The sequence below is a fragment of the Citrus sinensis genome, chromosome 9 (assembly GCF_022201045.2).
Source record: "Citrus sinensis cultivar Valencia sweet orange chromosome 9, DVS_A1.0, whole genome shotgun sequence".
NCBI lineage: Eukaryota > Viridiplantae > Streptophyta > Magnoliopsida > Sapindales > Rutaceae > Citrus > Citrus sinensis.
This window is the reverse complement of record NC_068564.1, coordinates 21805645-21827406: the sequence shown is the minus strand read 5'-3', so window position 1 is coordinate 21827406 and position 21762 is coordinate 21805645. Positions and strand designations below refer to the sequence as shown.

Here is a 21762-nt window from a genome sequence, read left to right as displayed (position 1 = left end):
CTTGTATTAAAGTTTCTCAATTAGATCAACAAGCATTATACTTGAATTAAATTGTGCAAGGTTCGTTTCTTTTGTTTGAAAAAAAAAACAAAAAAGAAAAGGAAAAAGAAAAAGAAAAATCGAAAAAAATCAAAAAAAAGAAAAAAAAATGTTTACATTCTTGGTGACTTAAGTAGAAATAAGCATTTTGATATCATAAGCTCATTCAATGAGTTCATTCTTTTCATTTTGATCTCTTTTTCTTTCGTAGACCTTTCTTTTTCATTTAACCTATTTAACCCCATTACAACCTTTTTAAGACTCTTAGATTTTTGCATTTTATTCATGTTTTGTGGATTGTGATATGATATATGAGCAAGCTTATGGTAATAGCATTCTTTGATTTGATTTGAATGCATAAATGATACCCTAAACACTTTGAGTGCATGTAACTATGGCCAATGGGCCGTGCCGGCTGTCGGCCCACAATGGCTCGTGGGCCGTGCCCACCTTTTTTCCAGTTGAGCCCAGCACGGCCCACGGCACGAGCCCGCTCGTGTCGTGTCGTGGGCCGTGCCCAAAAAAAGCCCACCAACTTTTTTTTTAGCGTGCTTAAAAAAGTCCATGTGCCTAGCGTGCTTTATTCAAGCCCACGTGCCTGACGTACTTTTTTATGCCCACCAACATAATAATAATAATAATAATATTCACAATAATAATCATATTAATTTTTATTAAGAGAGCAATTAACATTTTATTATTAGTTTATCACAATTTCACAACTATATATTTTATTTCACAATAATCAATCATAATTCATAACACAACAATACATAAATTTAATTAAATTTAATTCCATAGATCATAATAATAATTAATTAAAATTAAAAATACAATCCTCGAATAATCATTACAATAAGTCATAACTACGAAATATTAATATAACAAATCATAGGTCACAACTTACAAGTTACAACTATAAAACACGAACTACGATCAATTGACGAATAACAAGCACGAAAAAAACATTTATTAATCACAACTATGGTTACGGGAAACGAGCAAGGTTAATTCTATCTCGGCTGGTGGCGAGCTAAACAATTTGACACGTGTCGACGTAAACCCAAGGTGCCGTGGCTGTTTGAATAAATAACTTCTCGATGACAATAGTTGCACCTCAAGATCATCCGCTTGTAAGGACGATGCAAACTATTATCTATTATTTCCTCCCTTACTGTAGTAAAATTTTGAAAAAGCTCATTTAGAAAATGACTTCTGGGCTGATTTAGCCTAGCGTTTTGTTGAGGTCCAACTACATTAACACCGTATTCTTGAGGGTGTTGAGGTTCTTCTGCATTCATATTATGTTGCTGCGGATTCATAATGATTTTGGCTTTTAGAATATTGGAAAGTTTGAGGAAAAAGAAGAAGAATAAGAATTGTGAAGCATCATAGCATAATGGCGTGTATATATAATATTAGATAGTAATAAAAAGACAAAATTTAATTTTATTTACTTTGTCGGTGGGAGTAAAAAGAGTAAGTAAAAAAATATTTAGTGAAATATAAATATAGCCGTGAGGCAAGTGCTTGGTTGGCATGTGGGAAACAAATCTTAAATTATTTAAAAATCTGCAATTTGCACGTCTGCATGTGCACTATATGACAAGTTGACAACTACCGTGTTGAAAATTTGAGTTGAGAATTTAAATTCAAAGAAATAAAGTACTCTACATAATGAATGCGAGCTCCTCCCGTACTACTAGTTTGTTATTATAATATTATCTCATCAACACACTTGTGATAGGATTTATTAACATTGTGATAGTTGCGTGATTCTCTTGTAACAATGAACCATAATTTTTTTAATTTAATAAGTTGTTTTGAAAAAAAATTAATTACAAAAATTATTTTTAAAAATAAATAACAACGGTGCACTTAGAAAATAATTTTTTCTAATTATTAAATAATAAAAAAATTCTAAATTAATTTTATTACTCACCCAACGGATAAAAAAAATTTTGAATTAATTCAATTAAAAAAATTCTGAATTAATTGAATTACTCACCCAACGGACAAATTTTTTTTTGAATTAACAGTAAAATTGATATGACTACTCAATTTTACAGTATAAGCAGTCGGACTCTGATTATCAATTAATGTTTTCTGATTTTTAATGACAAAAAAAATTTAAATCAATTTCATATTTTCATTACTCACCCAACGGACAAAAAAAAAAACTGAATTAATTGAATAAAAAAAATTCTGCATTAATTGAATTAATAATAAAGTTGATATGCCTTTCCAAAACAAAAAACAATAAAGTTGATAGACTTGACTAGTCAATTTCACTTTCACAGCATGGGCATTCATGACTCAACAATTAGACTTAACTAGCTTACAGAATTTGTAAGCTATAGACTGCAGCATCAACCGTTGGATGTGGAGTGAGAAACTAAACAATAGACAATCGAATGGTGGGAATGGGATGACGGGAGACGTTTGTTACAGTCTTGCAAAATCGGTACCATAGAGTCATAGACAGATCCCTCAACAATTAATTTTTAATAATAAAAAATTCTAAATTAAATCAATTGCTCACCTTACAATTCCAAGTTTCCAACGGACAAAATGAATGGTAAAATGTAACTGTTTAATTTGCTGCAGCCTTGCAGAGTTGCAGGAAGCTTTGCAGTTGTAGACTTGTAGGTTTGCAGCGTGTTTGTTCGTTTTTGACCGTTAAAATGTTTACTTTTTTATTTGCCCGTTTCTAACCGTTAATATGTTTACTTTTTTATTCTATTTAAACGATTAAATTATTTTCGAATTCATCTCACATTCTCACTTCTCAATTTCTAATTCTTTATCTCCTCGTTATCTCTCTTATCTCATCAGTCATCTCTAGTCTCTGCTTGCCCAATCTTCTTTACTACAATTCCAGCGCCTTTATTTACCAAAACACTAATTATATAAAATGTCTCACTCTCATTTCGAGTTAGATGAGAATTTTAATTTTGTTGAAGAGGGAGAGGAAGTAGCAAATGAAGAAATTGCTGCACCAGAATTTGATCCAAGTAATATATTTATTGTCCCACCTAAACGATTGCCTCCTACTTCTCAAGCAAGTCAAAGTGGTTCTACTTCTTCAACTACCTGTCCTACTACTACCTCCAAACGACAAAGAACATCGATTGTTTGGTCATGTTTTACTTTGGAAAAACATCAAATCAAAAAAGGTGAAATGGTGGATCAAGCAGTGTGCAAATATTGTCAATCTGCTTTAAGTGCCAAAAGCAATGGTGGAACTAGACATCTTAGACGACATATGGAAACTTGTCAGACAAAACACGCGCCACAAGACCCAACACAAACCCAACTCTCACAATATGGTTCTGGATCTTCCGGTATAACATCATTCAGATATTCACAACAGAACATGCGAGAAGGATTGGCTCGGTATATTGCTGCAGCAGAACAACCTTTAACATTTTCAGAAGATGAACGTCTAATAAATGTTTTGCAAAGGTATGTTCAACCTCAACTTAAGAAAGTGCCTAGAAATACATTAAAACGTGATTTAACTAAAATTTTTCATGACATGAAAAAACTTTTAATTAATACTTTTATCAATTTTAATGGTGTTATTTCAATTTCTTCTGATTGTTGGACTGGTATTAATATGGTTGGTTATTTTTGTGTGACTTCGCACTCTATACATGAGATTAATGGTAAATGGAGGTTGGAAAAAAAATTGCTTGCATTTCGTGAATTAGAATATCCTCACACTGGTTCAGTAATTTATGCAGCTATAATGTCTGTTTTAAGAGAATATGAAATTACTGATAAATTGTTTAGCATATCATTTGATAATGCATCTGCCAATACAGTGGCAATTGATATGTTTTTGCGGAATATTTCTACTCTCATGCCTGCACGTGGTTCAAAATTTTTTCATTTGAGATGTGTGTGTCATATTATTAATTTAATTGTTCAAGCTGGTATGACTCATATAAATCATTATTTAGAAAAAATTAGAGCATCCATTTTATATATTAGAGCACCTTCAAGACGTCAACAATTTTTGGAGACATTGAAAATTTTTGGATTGAAAAGGAGAAAATTCAACCTTGACATGAAAGTTCGTTGGAATTCTACGTATTTAATGTTGCTTTCTTGTCAAAACTATTCTGAAGCAATTTCTAGTTTTTACAATGAGAGAATGAACGATGAAGATTATCATATCACTGATTATGATTGGAATGTTGCATTTAAATTTATGAATTTTTTAAAGGTATTTTATGATGCTACTCTTGCATGTTCTACTGTTTATGAGCCTACTTCATGTAGAGTGTTAATGCACTTGTACAATATAAGTTATACTTTTAAGACTTTTAGAGAGAATATTATGTTTAAAAATATTTGTGATACCATGGAGGAAAAATTTCAAAAATATTGGAAAGATATTCCCCACCTATTTATTTTTGCAGTAGTGTTGGATCCTACAATCAAGAAAGTTGGTGCAAAACTTTTAGTTGAGGGTATTAGTGAAAATTTACAAACCGGACTTGATACAAATTTTGATACAATTATGTCCTCTATGCATGAACTTTTTAATTTTTATCGAAATAAATTCGAATTAAGCAATACATATTCTAATGTTCAACAAGCATCGACTTCTTATAAAAATCCAGCTCACCTTTTGTTACTCAAAGGTAAGGGTGTTGCCTCTAGTATTGATACTAATCGTAATGAATTACAAAGATATTGTTATGCCAATCTTGAAGATTTAGCAACTCCTTCACAATTGCAAAATTTTGATATTTTAGATTTTTGGATGGGTAAGATATCTTTTTTCCCTATATTATCCATTATGGCCCGTGATCTACTAACCCCTCCAGCTTCAACTGTAGCATCAGAATCAGCTTTTAGTACAGGTGGCAGAATTCTAGATGAACATCGGTCAAGATTGTCATCAGAGACATTAGACTCTTTGTTGTGTTTGAAAGATTGGGAAGACGCTGAACGCCGAGTGCAACAAGATTGGCAAAATGCTTTAATTAAACAAATTGAGAGTTTGAATGTTGATCAAGATGAAGTGGATCCAGATTATGCAGAGTACTGAACATTGAAGCCACTTCCAAATACTAGAAATTTTTTTTTCTTGTAACTTTTTGATACAATTTTTATTAGTGAGAAGGTTGTAAATTTGCAAATGATATATGGTTCAGTAGGTGCCAACCTAGTTGGGATGTACTGTTAACTGTAGTGATGCAAATTACACCTAATTTTATTTGAATAACTAATATTATAATTGTACTTTAACTTCATTTAATGAAAATGTAATTTTTAATTTATCATAATTTTTCTTGTCTATAAAATGGAAAATATTTCATTCACAAATGAAACGTATCTCTATTAAATATTAACTAAGTTATGATTTAATATTAATATGAAAAATATTTCATATTAAAAATATTTTATTATTAATTTTGTAAAAAATTTATTTTTTATTTATAATTTATAAATTTATTATATTTATAATCTTATTTATTAAAATCATGATATTTAGTTATTTACTTATTCATTTAATAAATTATAAACATAAATAAATAATTAAATAAATATCATAAATAACATTATTCATTTAATAAATATCATAAATAAAATTATGATATTTATAATTTTATTTATTAAAATCATGATATTTGCTTATTCATTTAATAAATTATAAACATAAAAGATTAGAATATTTATTTAAACTAAGATTTAATAATTTAAATTAATTTTTAAAAGTCTATGCTAAAAAATATATTAAAACATTTAATTTCAAGATATTGTACTTTAATTTCATAACGTTTTATATTTACTTTTTGTTAAAAAAAATTACTTAGATATATTTTGGCCCACGTGCTATTAATGGCTCACGGGCCGCGTGCTAGCCCACTAATGAACCGTGCTTATTACGTGCTTTTTCGCGTGCCGTGCTTTGGCCCATCTCTAATCGTGCCGTGCTTTAAGGCCCGTGTGCCTAAAATTCTAGGCCCGACACGGCCCACGTGCATGCCGTGCCGTGCCTCGTGCCTCACCGAAACGTGCTCGTGCTGTGCCGTGCCGTACGGACACGTGCCGTGCCACGTGCCGCCCGGCCCATTGGCCATCTTTAAGTGCATGGAGTGAAGTCAATGAGAGGGCTATTAAATCTTGTTGCACTTGAATTTTGAATGGATCTTCTTGGTGGTTGAAGGTTTTTATTCTAGCTTATGAGATTCTATGCTTTAAAATCCTTGCCTCTCAAATGTTGATTAACTTAAATTCTTGAGGCATGCTTGCTTAAAATTGTTTTTGGATGAGTTGAGATGAGAATTGAGTGGAGATTTGGGATTAGTCTTGAGTTATATGCTTGAGGACAAGCATCATCTTGGTGTGGGGGAATTTGTTAGAGTGCAATTTATACACTAGTTTTGCATTGTTTACTTCCCTTAATATCGATGTTTTGCACTTAATAATAGTGATTTACTTGTGTTTGACTTTTGTTGGTGCAATTCTATTGATTTGTGATAAAAATGAGCTATAAGATGATGTTTAAAGATGATTGTTCTCTTGGAGAAATTTAGAGCGTCAGAAGAACTTTGTAGATAAGGCGTGGGCGCGTGCTGTCAACTGCAGACTTGCAGTTTTTAGTTTAACGTGTTTTGTATTTTTGGTTATTTTTGTAATTACGAATTTAATATTTTAGATATTAGTATTTTATTTTAAATAGAACTCTAAAAGAGAAGAGAGAGAGAGTATTTAAGGGATGAATCTATTGTGAAAACGGAGAGATTGGGGGAAAAAGAAAGAAACCCTAGATCTAAACTTTTCTCTTCTCTCTATGAAGAGCTAAACTTATTTTTCTGGTTGAAGGTTAATAAAGCTTTGATTCATCAATACTGCGAGATTTTTCTTATGCTTTCATTGTTTTATTACTTTTTGGGTATTTGTTTATTTTCTGAATTATAATCATGATTATGTTTGTTAATTAGATAATTGGCCACTATTTAAATATCAACTTAATCTATTGTCAATTAAATGATTCATCGTATGAAGATTTTAATGTTTGTGACAAATAACATAGCAGGGAGTTGTGTTGTGAGAATAAACAATCTAATTTAAATGAACCATCGTATGTGTTTGTTGATTAGGATTTGGGTTTCTCTGGTTTTTCAGGCTGTCAATTGATTAAATCCTATGATCGTATCTAGGGTTGTCTATTGATTAGGGAAATAACCAATGGTCGTACCTTGGTTATCGACTAGTTAATGAGAGATTGACTATTATAGGGTCTCAGTAGCTATAACCTGTCTATTAATAAGTAATAATAATTTATATTTGAATCAATGATCAATAGTCGAATCAAGCTGAGTTAATTCCTTTAACCAGAGCTTTCTCCAATTTAAATTACAACTTTAATTTGCATTCTTGTTATTTTAATTTGATTTTTATTATTGTCAACAAAACCCCCATTTTATGTTTTACATTTCAAAATGATTTAAATAATTACCGATCTCTGTAGACACAACTCTACTCAATCACTATACAATTTATTTAGAGTAAATATTTATTTTTGTTGGCTTCGACAACCATCATTCACTTCCATTACATCTTCAAGGACCTGCAGCCAATAAGCAATGGCTCCAAATGCTAGGTCCGCTAAGCCAATATCATCTCCATTGAAAAATTTCTTCTCTCCTGGGCCATGTTTTTCAACGGTTTGAAGCATTTCCAAGGCTGCCTTCATTGCATTCTCCAGGACTTGTCCAGTGCTGAAAAACATTTTCCAAACAGCTACTCCCTGCCACAAGATTTTATATCTAATTCTTATCACCACATGATTAACAATATAAACGAGGTAAAAAGAAATTAGATAATAGGTACACACGCATCAAAGTATCTTTCAAAGCCTAGACGTTTCAAACTGTCAAAGTATCTAGAAGAGTTTACCCACTAATTTTTAGACTAATTTATTATAACTTTTAGAGCTTATTCAAGTAGAATTTTTGTTAGTAAAATTTAATTGTTAATGAAAATTTTCATTAATTTTTTTAAATAACTTTAATAGACAAGTTTATAAAGTAAAGTTATGAAATAAATAAATAAAATAATATTATAAAATAAATGATGAACATTTTAAACTATTTAACTTTTTAAAAAATCCTCAAACTTCTATTTCCAAAAAATTAAATTAAAATTTTTACTAGTATAGGTAAAAGAATTTATTTAACCCCAAAAGTTCTTCTAAAAATAAAACTAAACAATAATAAAAATTTGAAATGAGATTTTTTGATTAAATAAACACTTATTAGTAATAAATAAGTCATATCAAACAAATACTTAATGATATAAAAGGAAAAATATTTAAAAAAAAAATCCTCTTATTGTTTTAGTAAATTATATTTTTGCTTTCATGTTTCGAAAGTCCTCAAAATTCCCCCTATCGCTAAAACAATTATATTTTAATATTTTACCCTTGATGCAGTAAAATCCACGATTAATTAAGAAAAATTTCTAAAGGTAAAAAATTTAAAGTAATTAACCGAATTTTTTTGATAATTTTCTCTAATGTAAAATAAAAGGTTCATTGAGCTTAGTCGGCCGTGAATGCATTTTGCACATGCGAGGACATTAGTTTGAGCATTAATAGTAGATAAAAATTAATGTTTAGGGAGTCATGTTTCTCATATACAATGAAAAATTAAAGTATATAAAGAAACCCGACAAGATTAATTAAATTTATAAACGTGTTAGCAAGAAAAGTTGTGATGCGAACCTTGTCTTCGGCAAATTTAATCCAAAAACGAGCTTGAGCTCTATCATAAGGATCACTTGGCATCAACGAGGGATTGTGTGGCCACATCTCTTCAATGTATTCGAGAATAACCATGGACTCGAAAACTGGTTTTTCGCCATGAACGAGCACTGGTATCATCTTGTGAACTGGGTTATACTTCAAAAGCGAAGCACTTTTGTTGTAGAGATCTTCTTCAATGTATTCATACGGGATGCCTTTCAATTTCAGACCCATACCACCTTGTTGCTAAATGGACTCGCCCATCCCCCGTGGAGCTTCACTTCAGCCATGTGTCTGAGATCGAATTTGAATATGTGTGTGGTTGTTTTGCTTAGCTGATGAGTTATTGCATACGTACATCTGAATTTATAATGATTACTATTGGAATATCGAGTGCGCTTGCTTGAGCAGGGAGCTTCATATCTCCAATTTATTTAATAAAACGATTCAATCAAGTTGAATTCAATGAACTAATGCTGCGACATTTTAACAATTCTGTTATATATTCAATGAGAAGAGGTATCGTATTTGACGGGAGTCCCTTGAAACAGTGCTGAATTAACAAGTAATCTTATTTAATTTGGTCAACTGGTCAGATATGGATTAATTATATATTTGGCGTTTCTTTTAGGTGCCCAGCTAGCCCTGCTGCTGTGTTTTTTATATTATGATATTCTCTTGAGAACTTTGGAGGACTCATTTACTTTACAATTTTAGCATTTTAGGCCCCATAACTTCATATATATGACGTTTTGTCCCCCGGCTCCTCCTCTTCCATATAAATCCGAACACCTGAAAAATGACCAGACCGGAACAACTCTCCGTCTTAAGTCTATGCAAATTTTATACACAAGAGAAAGAGAGGGAGAGGGGCGGCCATGAGAGATAATGATACAGAAAAGAATATGGAAGAGAGTTTATTAATACCAAAAGAAAGTTTATCATCAACATCCACAACATGGGATTTGTTGAGTGGAGAAGTGAAAAAGCAGGGTTACATAGCAGCACCAATGGTGGCTGTCACTTTATCACAGTATTTGCTTCAAGTTGTTTCCATGATAATGGTTGGTCGTCTTGGTCAACTAGTTCTTTCTAGCACCGCCATGGCCATCTCTCTAGCTAGCGTCACCGGCTTCAGCGTCCTTGTAAGTTCTATAATCCATATATAGTTATTTACAATATCAAGATCGTGACACAAGCTTGTTTGTTCTTTCTTTTGATAGGTATTTGCATCATTGCATGTGGGATTTAAACAAACAGATATGCCAAATTTCAGATGTTAAAAAACGTGCAATTAACTAATACCCTGTTTGTAAAAATGCCATTAATTTTTAAAGGACTTGATTTACTCTTTTTTAAAAAAAAAAAAAATTCTACAGCTAACTTGAATTGTGTAATATTTTCTTTGAAACAGTTAGGAATGGCAAGTGCTCTGGAAACATTATGTGGGCAAGCATATGGAGCTCAGCAATATCAAAGAATTGGAACTCAAATTTACACTGCAATATTTTGTTTATTCTTAGTATGTTTTCCGCTTTCCTTTCTATGGATTTACATGGGAAGGCTGCTAGTTTTGGTAGGCCAAGACCCCCAGATTTCACACGAAGTAGGCAAGTTTATAATCTGGCTTCTTCCAGCTCTGTTTGCTTATGCAGCAATGCAGGCGCTTATTCGATATTTTCAGTCTCAAAGTTTGATCATTCCCATGTTCTTAAGCTCCTATGCCGCTCTTTGTTTGCATATTTCCATCTGTTGGGGTTTGGTATTCAAGTCTGGACTGGGAAACCTTGGAATTGGAGAGTTCTTCCACTTTGCTATCCCTTCTGCAGTAATGGTTTGGTATGTTAGTTATCTTCTGGAGCTTCATTTTCCCTTCTCATAGACATCGTAGACACGTCATAAATTTTCATGCTTCTTTTGTTTATAATTTTGCAGCCTAGAATGGTGGTCATTTGAATTGCTCATTTTAATGTCAGGGCTGCTGCCTAATCCACAGCTTGAAACTTCAGTCCTATCTGTATGGTATGTTGACATAGACTTTGTATGTGAAAGTTCTATACAGAGAAGCACCTACCAAAGGAAATAGATTTTTTTTCTTTTTTTCTTTTTTTTCCCGACTGCTCATTATTTGTCAACTTCTGTGGGCAGTCTCAGTACTATTCAAACCCTCTCTGCAATCCCATATGGACTTGGTGCTGCAGCGAGGTTTGTTCATAACAATCATTTAAATAATAATTGTTTTATATCAACTAATTAGCAGATTAACCATTATTTCCTTCTATAGTACTAGAGTTTCAAATGAACTAGGAGCTGGGAATGTGCAAAGAGCCCGTGTAGCTGTCTATGCTGTGGTCTTTATGGCAGTCATGGAGACTATCATAGTAAGTGCATCTCTCTTTGCCAGCCGGCGTGTTTTTGGTTATGTTTTCAGCAATGAGGGACAAGTTGTGGATTATGTCACAACCATGGCTCCTCTGGTTTGTTTGTCTGTCATCATGGATAGCTTACAAGGAGTCTTTTCAGGTTAAATTAACTTCTTCAACTCTGTCAATTGCTAAATAGTTCTCTTTAAGTGGAAATAAAATTTTTCAGGTTTCTAAATTCTTTTTATTATTTTTAAGGTGTTGCAAGAGTATGTGGGTGGCAGAATATAGCTGCTTTTGTGAATCTTGGGGCTTATTATTTGTGTGGAGTCCCAACTGCTGCCATTTTGGGTTTCTGGTTAAAGTTTAGAGGAAGGGGCCTATGGATTGGGATACAAGCTGGTGCTTTTACACAAACACTTCTGCTTGGCATCATAAGTGATTCATAACAACATTTACAGATTGGGAAAAACAGGTCTGTTTCTCAACATTTAATCCCTTAAAAATTAGAGAAGCTTATTGGACTCTATATATAAATATGTAGCAATTTTTTTTTTCCCAATACGTATCTGATACCTTTTGACTGAAAGTTCAAGATTAAAATCACTCAGCTTGATCTGAAATGGTTAGTATTATCATCTTCTGCAGAAATGGTTTTGCTCATTGAGAAAATGATATTCAATAACACAAATGCAAACTCATTTGAAAATTTTGCCATTGAGAAAATGATATTCAATAACAGACATGCAAACTCATTTGAAAATTTGCTTTTTTGTAAGAATTATAACCATTTTCTAGTTTGTTAATTGTCACAAGTTCTGTGTTTCTAAGGGGTTTCTCATGTTGCAGGCAAGTAAAGCAAGGAAAAGATTATCAAAGGGAAGATCTTTAGAAGATAATAGAATAGTATGTGAGTGAGCAGAGTCAATCAATGAGCTGATAGATACATTTTCCAGTTGAAAGAGATAATCATTGCTTGAGAAAATGAGCTGATTATATGTCAATTGATGGCCAAGAAGGTTCCCCAATCTGATCTACGAAGCATGGCATTTCATGAAACTCTGTTTCTAGAGAAAAAAAAAAAAAAAGATTATCAAAGGGAAGATCTTTAGCAGATAATAGAGTAGTATGTGAGTGAGCAGAGTCAATCAATGTGCTGATATATACATTTTCCAGTTGAAAGAGATAATCATTGCTTGAGAAAATGAGCTGATCATATGTCAATTATCAAAGGGAAGATCTTTAGCAATTGATCATCAAAGTAAAGCAAGGAAAAGATTTTCCAATTGATCATCAAAGTAAAGCAAGGAAAAGATTATCAAAAGGGAAGATCTTTAGCTGATAATAGAGCAGTATGCGACCGAGCAGAGTCAATCAATGAGCTGATATATACATTTTCCAGTTGAAAGAGATAATCATTGCTTGAGAAAATGAGCTGATCATATGTCAATTGATGGCCAAGAAGGTTCCCCAATCTGATCTACGGAGCATGGCATTTCATGAAACTCTGTTTCTAGAGAAAAAAAAAAAAATTAACAGCTTCTTAGGATTGGAGCATCAGGTGACTTAGCATTTCCAGTATGAATGAATTATAATATAGATGATGCTGCAAAAATGAATAGAGATAAAATTAAGCAAGAGAAAATGTTTGAATGTTATTATTGAAACCTTTTCCAGTGATTGTAGAGATAATTTTCTTTGTATTGAAACTCTCAGCATCTGAAAGATAAGGAAAATATTAAAAGAAAAAAGAAAATTCTTAAATCTTTTCCATATCACTCCAGCAAATTTGAATTGTGATTCTAAACCCTACACCAAAATGTAAGGTGGCCTGTGGCCTATAGGTAATACACAATTTGACAACCCCATAAATTTAGTAATCTAGGTGGATGCCATTAATTTTTTTTTTTGGTTCATTTTTAATGCAAACAACGCCTCTTTCATTGTGGCATTGGAATATATAGAGATTTGTCCACTGATTTTGGACCATAATTCACAAATAATGCGACGCATATCTTTCTTTCAGTACTTCTTCAGGAGGATAAGATACAGACATTGTTGTCTTTTTACCTGAAGCAAGTGCATGTGCATGAATTGTTGTTGTCTGTTAATCTGCTGCCACTTTGCTGCCAAAAAACTTGAAAAATAAACCAGGAAAATTTTCAATATGCAAAGCCAAACAACTAACCCCTGTTTTAAGTTATTTTCGTAAGAAAACTTTTAAACACTCAAATAAAGCACATAAGTAAAGTATTTCTGTCACATTAGCTTTCGAGTGAGGTTTGATTTACATTTATATCATATATACCAAGTGTTTTTTATTCTTTTAATTAACGTATATTACAGCTTGGAAATTCTAAAAATTGATCGTGCTTAATCTTGAGCAACAATATCTGTAATCATCATACGAGGTCAAAAGTGAGGAAAAAAAAGGAAAAGAAAAAAGAAAGAGTTAGTTTTATGTATATAAGTGAAAGGATCTGTTATAGACTATTTCCGTTGCATGGTTTTCGGAGGCATAGCATTGTCCACAGCATTTGGACTTTGCTTCTGATTCAATGGCATTTAGAATTTGGTTTCATCTGAGATCATATATATCTTGATCCTGATATCTTCCATTTTGGAGGGATTCAGTTAAATTGAAGAAGTTTGATGTTCCAGTTCAAATTGGGATTGCTGCAGATAATATATATAATTCTGTAGAGGTTTTCTAATTTTTATTTTTAGTAATGTATTCATGTCCTGTCATTCTTCTTTCTGCTTAAATCCAATTGCCCATGTTGGAATTTCTTTTCAGCTTTTGTATTCTTTTTCCTTTTTGTTCAATAATGCTATAGACGATGCTCTACCATTTAAAAGATATAAATAACAAATTTTATAAATTTTTACTTCGTCAAGGTGTGAAACCTTATAAAATTTATAAATTTAACTTATGAACAGAGAAGCATAAAAAAAATGTTTGGAGTTGCTTAATACCATAGAAACAAAAGCAGAAAGAGATGTTCAAGAACAAAACCCAAAAATTTTCATCAAGTGGAGCATCGATCATGCCAGCATAATAACATAATTACATAATTACATAATGCTCGAAGAGCACGCATGACTTTCTCAAAAAATAATATCACTTAAATGATCAAAAAACAGAAATAATTAATTGATTATCCATATATATAAACAAGCCTAGCTCTCAATGTGAAATATATTAAATCAGCAACTATAAGATTTTCGGTGATGATATTTCCACCCCATAAATTTTATAAACCCACCCATTTTTTTTTAAAAAAAATTATTATAATAAGTTCACATCATTTTTTTAAATTTTAAATTAAGAAGAAATTAAAAAATTAATCAATTAAATCTATATTCATTTCTTTTTTTTAATTATGTTTCTTTATTAAATTTCATCAATAAGGTTGCTTTAACATAAATTAATATGACTATTTTACCCTTATAAGGTAAAAGTACCAAAATATCTAAAAATTCACTTTAACTTTAATAAAATTTTATGCAATTTTTTTATATTTTAATGATATATAAGTAATTGTTAGTACAATTATTATTTCTCCACTAAACTAACAAAATATAATTAGGACATGTGGTGGAATGAAAATAATTAAATTTTATATAAAAACCTAAGCAATTAGTTACGATAAATATATATATATATATAGTAATTTGGTTATTTTATATTATAAGGGTAAAATAGTCAAATTAAATTTATCTTGAGGCAACCTTCAAAAGTTAAAGATTGTTAAAAGCTTAAGTCCAAAAAATACAAATAAAATTATAAAATTGATTTAATTAATTAATTATTCAAAGCTTTTATTAATTTGTAATTTTATAAAATAATGTAAATTTATTGTAATTATTTTATGGAGGTGGAGGGGGTTTATAAAAATAGTGGGGTGGAAATATTCACACCCTTCAATTAATAGTTAGGATAATTTTTAGATACTTCCCCTAAAGTTTGGCTTTGCTTCACTTTTAGATCATTTTTAGAGAGAATGTATCTATTTATTGACAAGAGTGATGATACAACCATAAATTTTTATATAAATTTATCTTGTATAAATTTATTTGTCATTAATTCATTGGTTGAATAAAAATGTAAAATAATAAAAATATATCATGTGGGTCAAGAGATATTTAATTCAAGTAATTTTATCATATCACATCAATTTATACAAAATAAATTTATACAAAAATTTATAACTATATTATTATTTAATTGATAATATACCCCTTGTCCGTGTATATAAGGGTTAGGCACTGATTAAGTAGTTGCAGTATTTTTTTTAAAAAAATCTTACAAAAGCTATTATACTGTAACTAATCAGCTAGTGAAACCCGAGGGGATAGTAACCCATTTTCATTGTCAATGCCTAGCTTCATTTTTTCTTTTTTTCTCACTTGATGAGTGCTTACCTTCATTTCGAAGGTCGTGACACCAACTGATTTTAGCAAAAGCAGAGATACTTTGTGATGCAGTAAGCTAACAAGTTTCTGAAATCAACTATGTTTTGAACCAAATTTCGGCGACGACCAGCAGCTGAAAAGCCGGTGATTAAAGGGCACACTAGGTGCGTAATTCTATCAAATCTTAAAACTGAAGTTAGGTTTTATTATTTTCTTGCATTTTGTTGAAATTGCTGTTAGTTAGGTGCTTTATTCTTTGTTCCCATTAATTGAGAAAAATGTTTAGGGTTTATAGAAATTGAAGTAGTGACCGAATATATCTGAATTGATTTTTGAGTTGATAGTCATTCGAAATGTTGTGTAAACCATGCAAATGATTTATTTTTTGATGATTTTGGACTGTGGGTTTTGAATGCTTACTGAAATTTGCTTGATATGTTCTTTAAATTGAGAAAAATCCAAGCTTCTTCTAAGAATACAGAGGTGTTGCTGAGAAAATGCTTATGGTGTTGTTTTGTTTCTTTTTTTATTTTACAAGTGGGCAGTTCATGTAAGATTGAGACAGTTGCTCTTGTTGCTTTTTGATGTTTTGTATAGACTGATTCCAATCACTGATTTCTGTTGGTAAATGGATGCTATTTTTTTTTTTTCCTTTCTTCACATAAAAATTTGTACTTCCCAACATAAAATTCAGATGCTTGCCTATTGTTTTTTGAGGTTCTCATTAAGGTGTAAGAGATAAATTAATTATAGAGCTTGTAGGCAGTTGGTTTATTGAAGAACCAGTACAGTTGAGAAAGTGTCTTTTGGGACATCCATTTTAATACACAGATTAACAGATTTAATTACATAAACACAAGACTTCATTTGTTTATCAAAGTAGTACTTCTGATGCTTTCGTATAATGAATGCCAAAGAGATGACATTTGCAAAAAGGCCATTTGAATGTACCAATTGCTATCCTTGTAAACCTCTATTGTGATTCTGTTATCATTATATGTTGTTTAATGATCTGATGATTTCGAGATATCAAGATGAGTTTATGGTAGTACATGTTCATTTAGCTACTTTAGGTACTAATACATGGATTTATTGTATAATGCCTACTTAGCAGCCATAACTACACTCATTGTTGAAGCTACAGCAACACAAATGAGAAAAAACATGCTGAGGAACAACATTGTCTTTATATCATTGCATTTTACTCCATTTACAAATCTTGTTTGAAAATCGAATGAATTTAAAATATTATCATTTATTGTTTTTTTGTAGCATTTACTAATCTTCTGATATTCAGTATTGTTTTTATATAAATTAATTTAAAATATTATCATTTATTTATCTTATTATGTGATTTTACACTATCAAATTATTTGTTTTAAGGGGCATTTTGGTCTTTTCAACACTCATTTGAGTTTTGTCTTATTATAAGAATATGTAATGTCAACAGCAATTATCATAAGAGTATAATGGCCTTTTCACTGCTCTACAAACACCCCCCCCCAACCCCGCGGCCAAAAACAATTTCGCCCCAAATATAAAGATCATCTACCGTGTCCAATAATTTTGGCATTCATTGAAATGTGTACTGAAGGGCATTATTGTATATTCACTCAACTACCTAACGGGTGCCTAACCTTCATACATGGCCGGGGGGTATATTGTCAATATATGGATACATTCTCTCTAAGTGTATCAAAGCCAAACCTCAGGGGAGGTTTCTAAAAGTTTTCCTAAATAGTTAATAATTTTGTACAACAGATTCCTGGATACGCCTCAAGTTCACTGATTCTACGTTATGGCTGACTTTCAAGAAATTAAATTCTACATTATGACCCCCAGTGAAACATTGTCGCCGATAAAATTATAAAATATATGTGTAATAGTAGTCAAACCTAAACCTACGTCGTTTAGCAATTTACAAAATGAGAAAGACGACAAAAGCCAGGTGTTGGACCGGCAACGAGCCAACGAGATAAGCTCAAGTTCACTGTGTTTTTTATGAACCCTCTGAAGACCTGAAACTCTGGGTTTGTTTTTTACGTTCCCTAACTGTTTGACTACATTTTTATTCTTTGCTACGTTCGTTATGAACTGTTCAGGCTAAGTGCTCGACGAAATTCCTAAGTGAGTATGTATAATGGTTTGCTCTTGTATTTATTCTGTTATAGAAGGTTTTGCTTTGGGTGGTTAAATAGAAGAGACTAGACATTGAACTTTATGCACTTGTATGTTTTCAAGCAATTGGTTGTTCAGGGACATGTACTTTGAATTGCTTCATTCATCTTCAGAGATATCATAACTTTTGTTGTTAATTTGTCCAAAGTGAAGGCTTTTTTAACTTTTATTTCTTTGATTTATTTATTTATTGGTGTATCGAGGTTCTGTGTCTAAACTTTTATTTGATAAGTTCTTTCAGACTACTAATTAGAAGAAAAAAGTGCTAGAGAGTGAGTATGAGAGGGAATGATGTTTGGGCAAGGGGTGATTGGTTCACTTGGCTCATTAAGAACCCCAACTATAATGGCATGTATCAATTTCGCAGCCTAATTGGCAGGTAAGCTCATTTCTTGATTTCCTTCATTTTTCACTTCCATTTTACTGTTTTCAGGTAGCAGGTAATTTAAATAAAAGTAAAATCAGTAGTGATTTGCTTCAAGTGCATATGGATAGTATATCACATGTGAGAAGATTGTATTTGTTATATGAAAATCCTTAATAACTTTAATTAAAAAATATATTCTCAAACCTGATCGTGGAATGTACTATTTCTTAATATCTGAGTTTGGATCAACACATTTTTTGCCATGCAATTTGGCAAGTTGTCATGTCCTCATTCTGCGCTATTATAAGTTTTGCCAATCTGCATAGGTGTTTTTATAGATTGAGTTAATCTAGTTTCGAGAACATGCCTTACTAAAGGGCGTCGAGTTTCTAAGTGAAGGCAAGTGCAACTATAATTATCTATTCATATCCTCCCTGTTACCTCAAAATTCTTTCACCGGAAGCTGCTGGTACTGCTTGCGATCGAAACTGCCGCTGGTGCATCCTCAAATCGAAAACCACCGCTGCAGGTGCTGCTGCTCGTTGCCGCTGTAAGCTGCTGCTCGTCAATTCGGTAATCCTCTGTGATGATCAGAAGTTGTCTTTGTATCTAGGGTTTTATACGATGATGATGGTGGTCATATTTGTTTTTGCTTTCGTTTTTTGTTTTTAGTTTGTAAGATAATTAAAAAAAATGATAGCAAAGAGATGTATTGATGATGAAAGTAGATTACTAATTTGTTTTTAGTTTTATCCGGTCGAATGTTGTAATGCCTCGGAAGGTGATAGTTTGATTCTGAGATTGAATAAAAGTAACCGTGCAGACAAACTGTCCAGCTTAGTTTCACTGAGAACTTCAAATTAATGGATTACAAAATATCTAGAATATTTGCATGTTGATAGCAAAGAAACTGTCTAATTTTATTTTATTTATTTGTAAAATGAAATAAAGTTTGGTTAAATCTTTAGGTACCAATAATGTATAAGATAATGGACTATGGATTATTATGGAGTAAAGGATTAAATTTTTTTGGTTTTGGGATAAAATTTGATCAAAATTTAAGCAGAGGAATTGGGCAATAAGGGTATTTCCGTAATTTTATTAACATCCATGGGCAAATTGAAAAATCAATAATTATTTTATATGACATGTTCTGGGTATAATGATAATTACATATTAAAATTATAATTTTTGTTAAAAGAAATGGTTTCCGATAATAAATGGGAGTGTGAATGTCTTTTTTAAAATGTTGAGAGATTTTATACCTATTTCATTAAACGTTGGAGGTGTATCAATTAGGGATGGCAATGGAGTGGAGTGGAGTGGGGTGGGATGGGGGTGGGGGTGGGGGTGGGGAGACCTACCCTATTCCCCACTCCATCAAAAATTTTGCCTCCATCCCCCAGTAAATTTAATGGGGTGGGGATAGGGAATTCTTATGTGGAGAATGTTTTCCCCATCTTCATCCCCACCCCATTCCCCATTTACTTATTTTATATTATGTATGGATAAATAATTTCAGTAAATTAAAACACAAGAGACTTTAATAAAATCATTATCATATTATAAAGTATTTAAATTATTTAAAAAAATCTCTAAAAGGCTTAAACAATATCTTAAAATGATATCAAAATTTAAAAAAAAGTTTGAAGAGAACGTCACTGTAAGAGAGAAAAGAAAACATAACAATGTTTTAGGGTTAAATAAGTAGAAATATATTGTAAATATGAAGTAGAAATAAAAAGAAAATTTATTAACCAACATTCTAATTTGTCATAAGTTAGTGCAGCAACTTAATGTTATTGTTGTTATTTTAAGTCTCTTACTGCTATTAATTTATTTTACTTGAATAGTTCAACAAGTTTGTTAGTCTTCATTTTATTTAGGAGTTAGTTAGGGTCTTTGCTTGTTGAGTAATTTTAGGAGTAGGATTGGCTCTTTTTTAGTCATGTTAGTTGAGAGAGTTTCGTATATAAATTAAACTGTGCACTGTAAGTTGACATACAGTAGCAGCACTTTAGTTTCTATCTTTTGTATTATTCATTGATTAATAAAATCAGTTTATTCTCTTTGTGTTTGCTAGTTAAATTTCCTGCATTCTTTTGTTTCATGGTATCAGAGTTTGGTTGTCCACCAAGTGTTTGATCTTATTACTCAGTGAAGATGAATGGTGGAAGTGCTTTATCTCATGCCGGTGTAGAGAAGCTTGTTGGTAACAATTACGATTATTGGAAGCTTTGCATGGAACTTACCTACAAGGGTAGGATTTGTGGAATCTTATCTCTGGTGATGAGACTAAAATTCCAGCGGATAACCCCCAAAATGCCGAGTTACGTCGAAAATGGAATATCAAATGCGGCAAAGCTTTATTTACTTTGCGGACATCCATCAGTAGAGAGTATATTGAGTATGTTCGTGATGTAAAATCGCCAAAGCAAGTGTAGAAGACACTTGAAAGGCTGTTCACGAAGAAGAACAATATGCGGCTGCAGTATTTAGAGAATGAACTTGCCGGGACAAGTCAAGGTAGTCTTTCAATTGAAGATTGTTTTCTAAAAATAAAAAAAATTTGTGTTCTGAAATTTCAAAGCTGGATACGAAGGAGCCTGTGAGTAATGCCCGTTTATGTCAATATCTTATTCGAGGTTTGTGGAAAGAGTTTATGCCTTTTATATCCTTAGTACAAGGGTGGCCTAACCAGCCTACGATCATTGAGCTAGAGAATTTGCTGTCAAATCAAGAAGCAATACATAAACAAGCTGCCAACAACAACAACAATTCTACTTCACAGGTGGAGGATGTACTCTACACCAAAGACCAAGCGAAGAATAATTACTCCTCCAAGCAACCATTAGGTGATCAGTTCAGAACTGAAGGGCAGTCCAAAGGCAAATCAAAAGGTTGTTACAGATGTGGGAAGTAAGGTCACATCAAGCGGGATTATCGGGTGAAAGTGGTATGTAATTGATGTGGAAAATCAGGCCACATAAAAGTGAATTGTCGGGTTAAATTGGATGAAGCAGGAGCAAATGTTGCACATGAGAGTAATGAATCTAAACAATCGAATTGGGAGCAATGTCTACCCATTGAAGTTATTGATCAACCAGCTAGTATGACCTCTGTAGTGCACCAGACCAACGCACCTATAGATGTTAATGCTGCCATAGACTATAACAAGGAGTGGATAGTTGATTTTGGCTATTCTCATCATGCAACGGGAAATACTGCTCTACTTTTTTATGTTCGTCCGCATTGTGGGAAAAGGGTCATTGTAACAGCTGACAATTCGTTACATCATGTGTTGAAAGAAGGTCATTTCAAATAAGGTAACTCAAATGACGAAGGGATTTTTCTCAAAGAAGTTTATCATGTTCCAGGCTTGAAGAAAAATCTTACTTCAATGTCTCAAATTACTAATTCCGGGAAGTATGTTCTTTTTGGTCCTAATGATGTCCAAATTCTTTCTAATGTGAAGCATATTACAGCTAATGTTTTATTTACTGGAAAACGAAAGGAGTCACTATATGTTTTGTCTACAAGTGATGCATATGTTGGAAAGACAATCCATAATGAAAGTGCAACACTCTAGCATGCACGTTTTGGCCATGTTGGTTATCAATTGTTACATATGA

At 32.0% G+C, this 21762-nt stretch overlaps 1 protein-coding gene and 1 pseudogene across 3 annotated transcripts in view; both read left to right on the top strand.

Moving 5' to 3' along the window:
* The window catches only part of LOC127899673 (protein DETOXIFICATION 12-like), a 164397-nt gene extending 151570 nt beyond the window's left edge, over positions 1-12827 (top strand). For all 3 annotated transcript variants that reach the window (XM_052433205.1, XM_052433203.1, XM_052433206.1), the window contains one exon: positions 12019-12827. In XM_052433205.1, the coding sequence (XP_052289165.1) occupies positions 12019-12087 (69 nt within the window). In that variant the 3' untranslated portion in view covers positions 12088-12827. The remainder of the gene's footprint in view (positions 1-12018) is intronic.
* Positions 9480-11844, top strand: LOC127899709 (protein DETOXIFICATION 12-like; annotated as a pseudogene).
* Positions 12828-21762: the final 8935 nt, after the last annotated feature.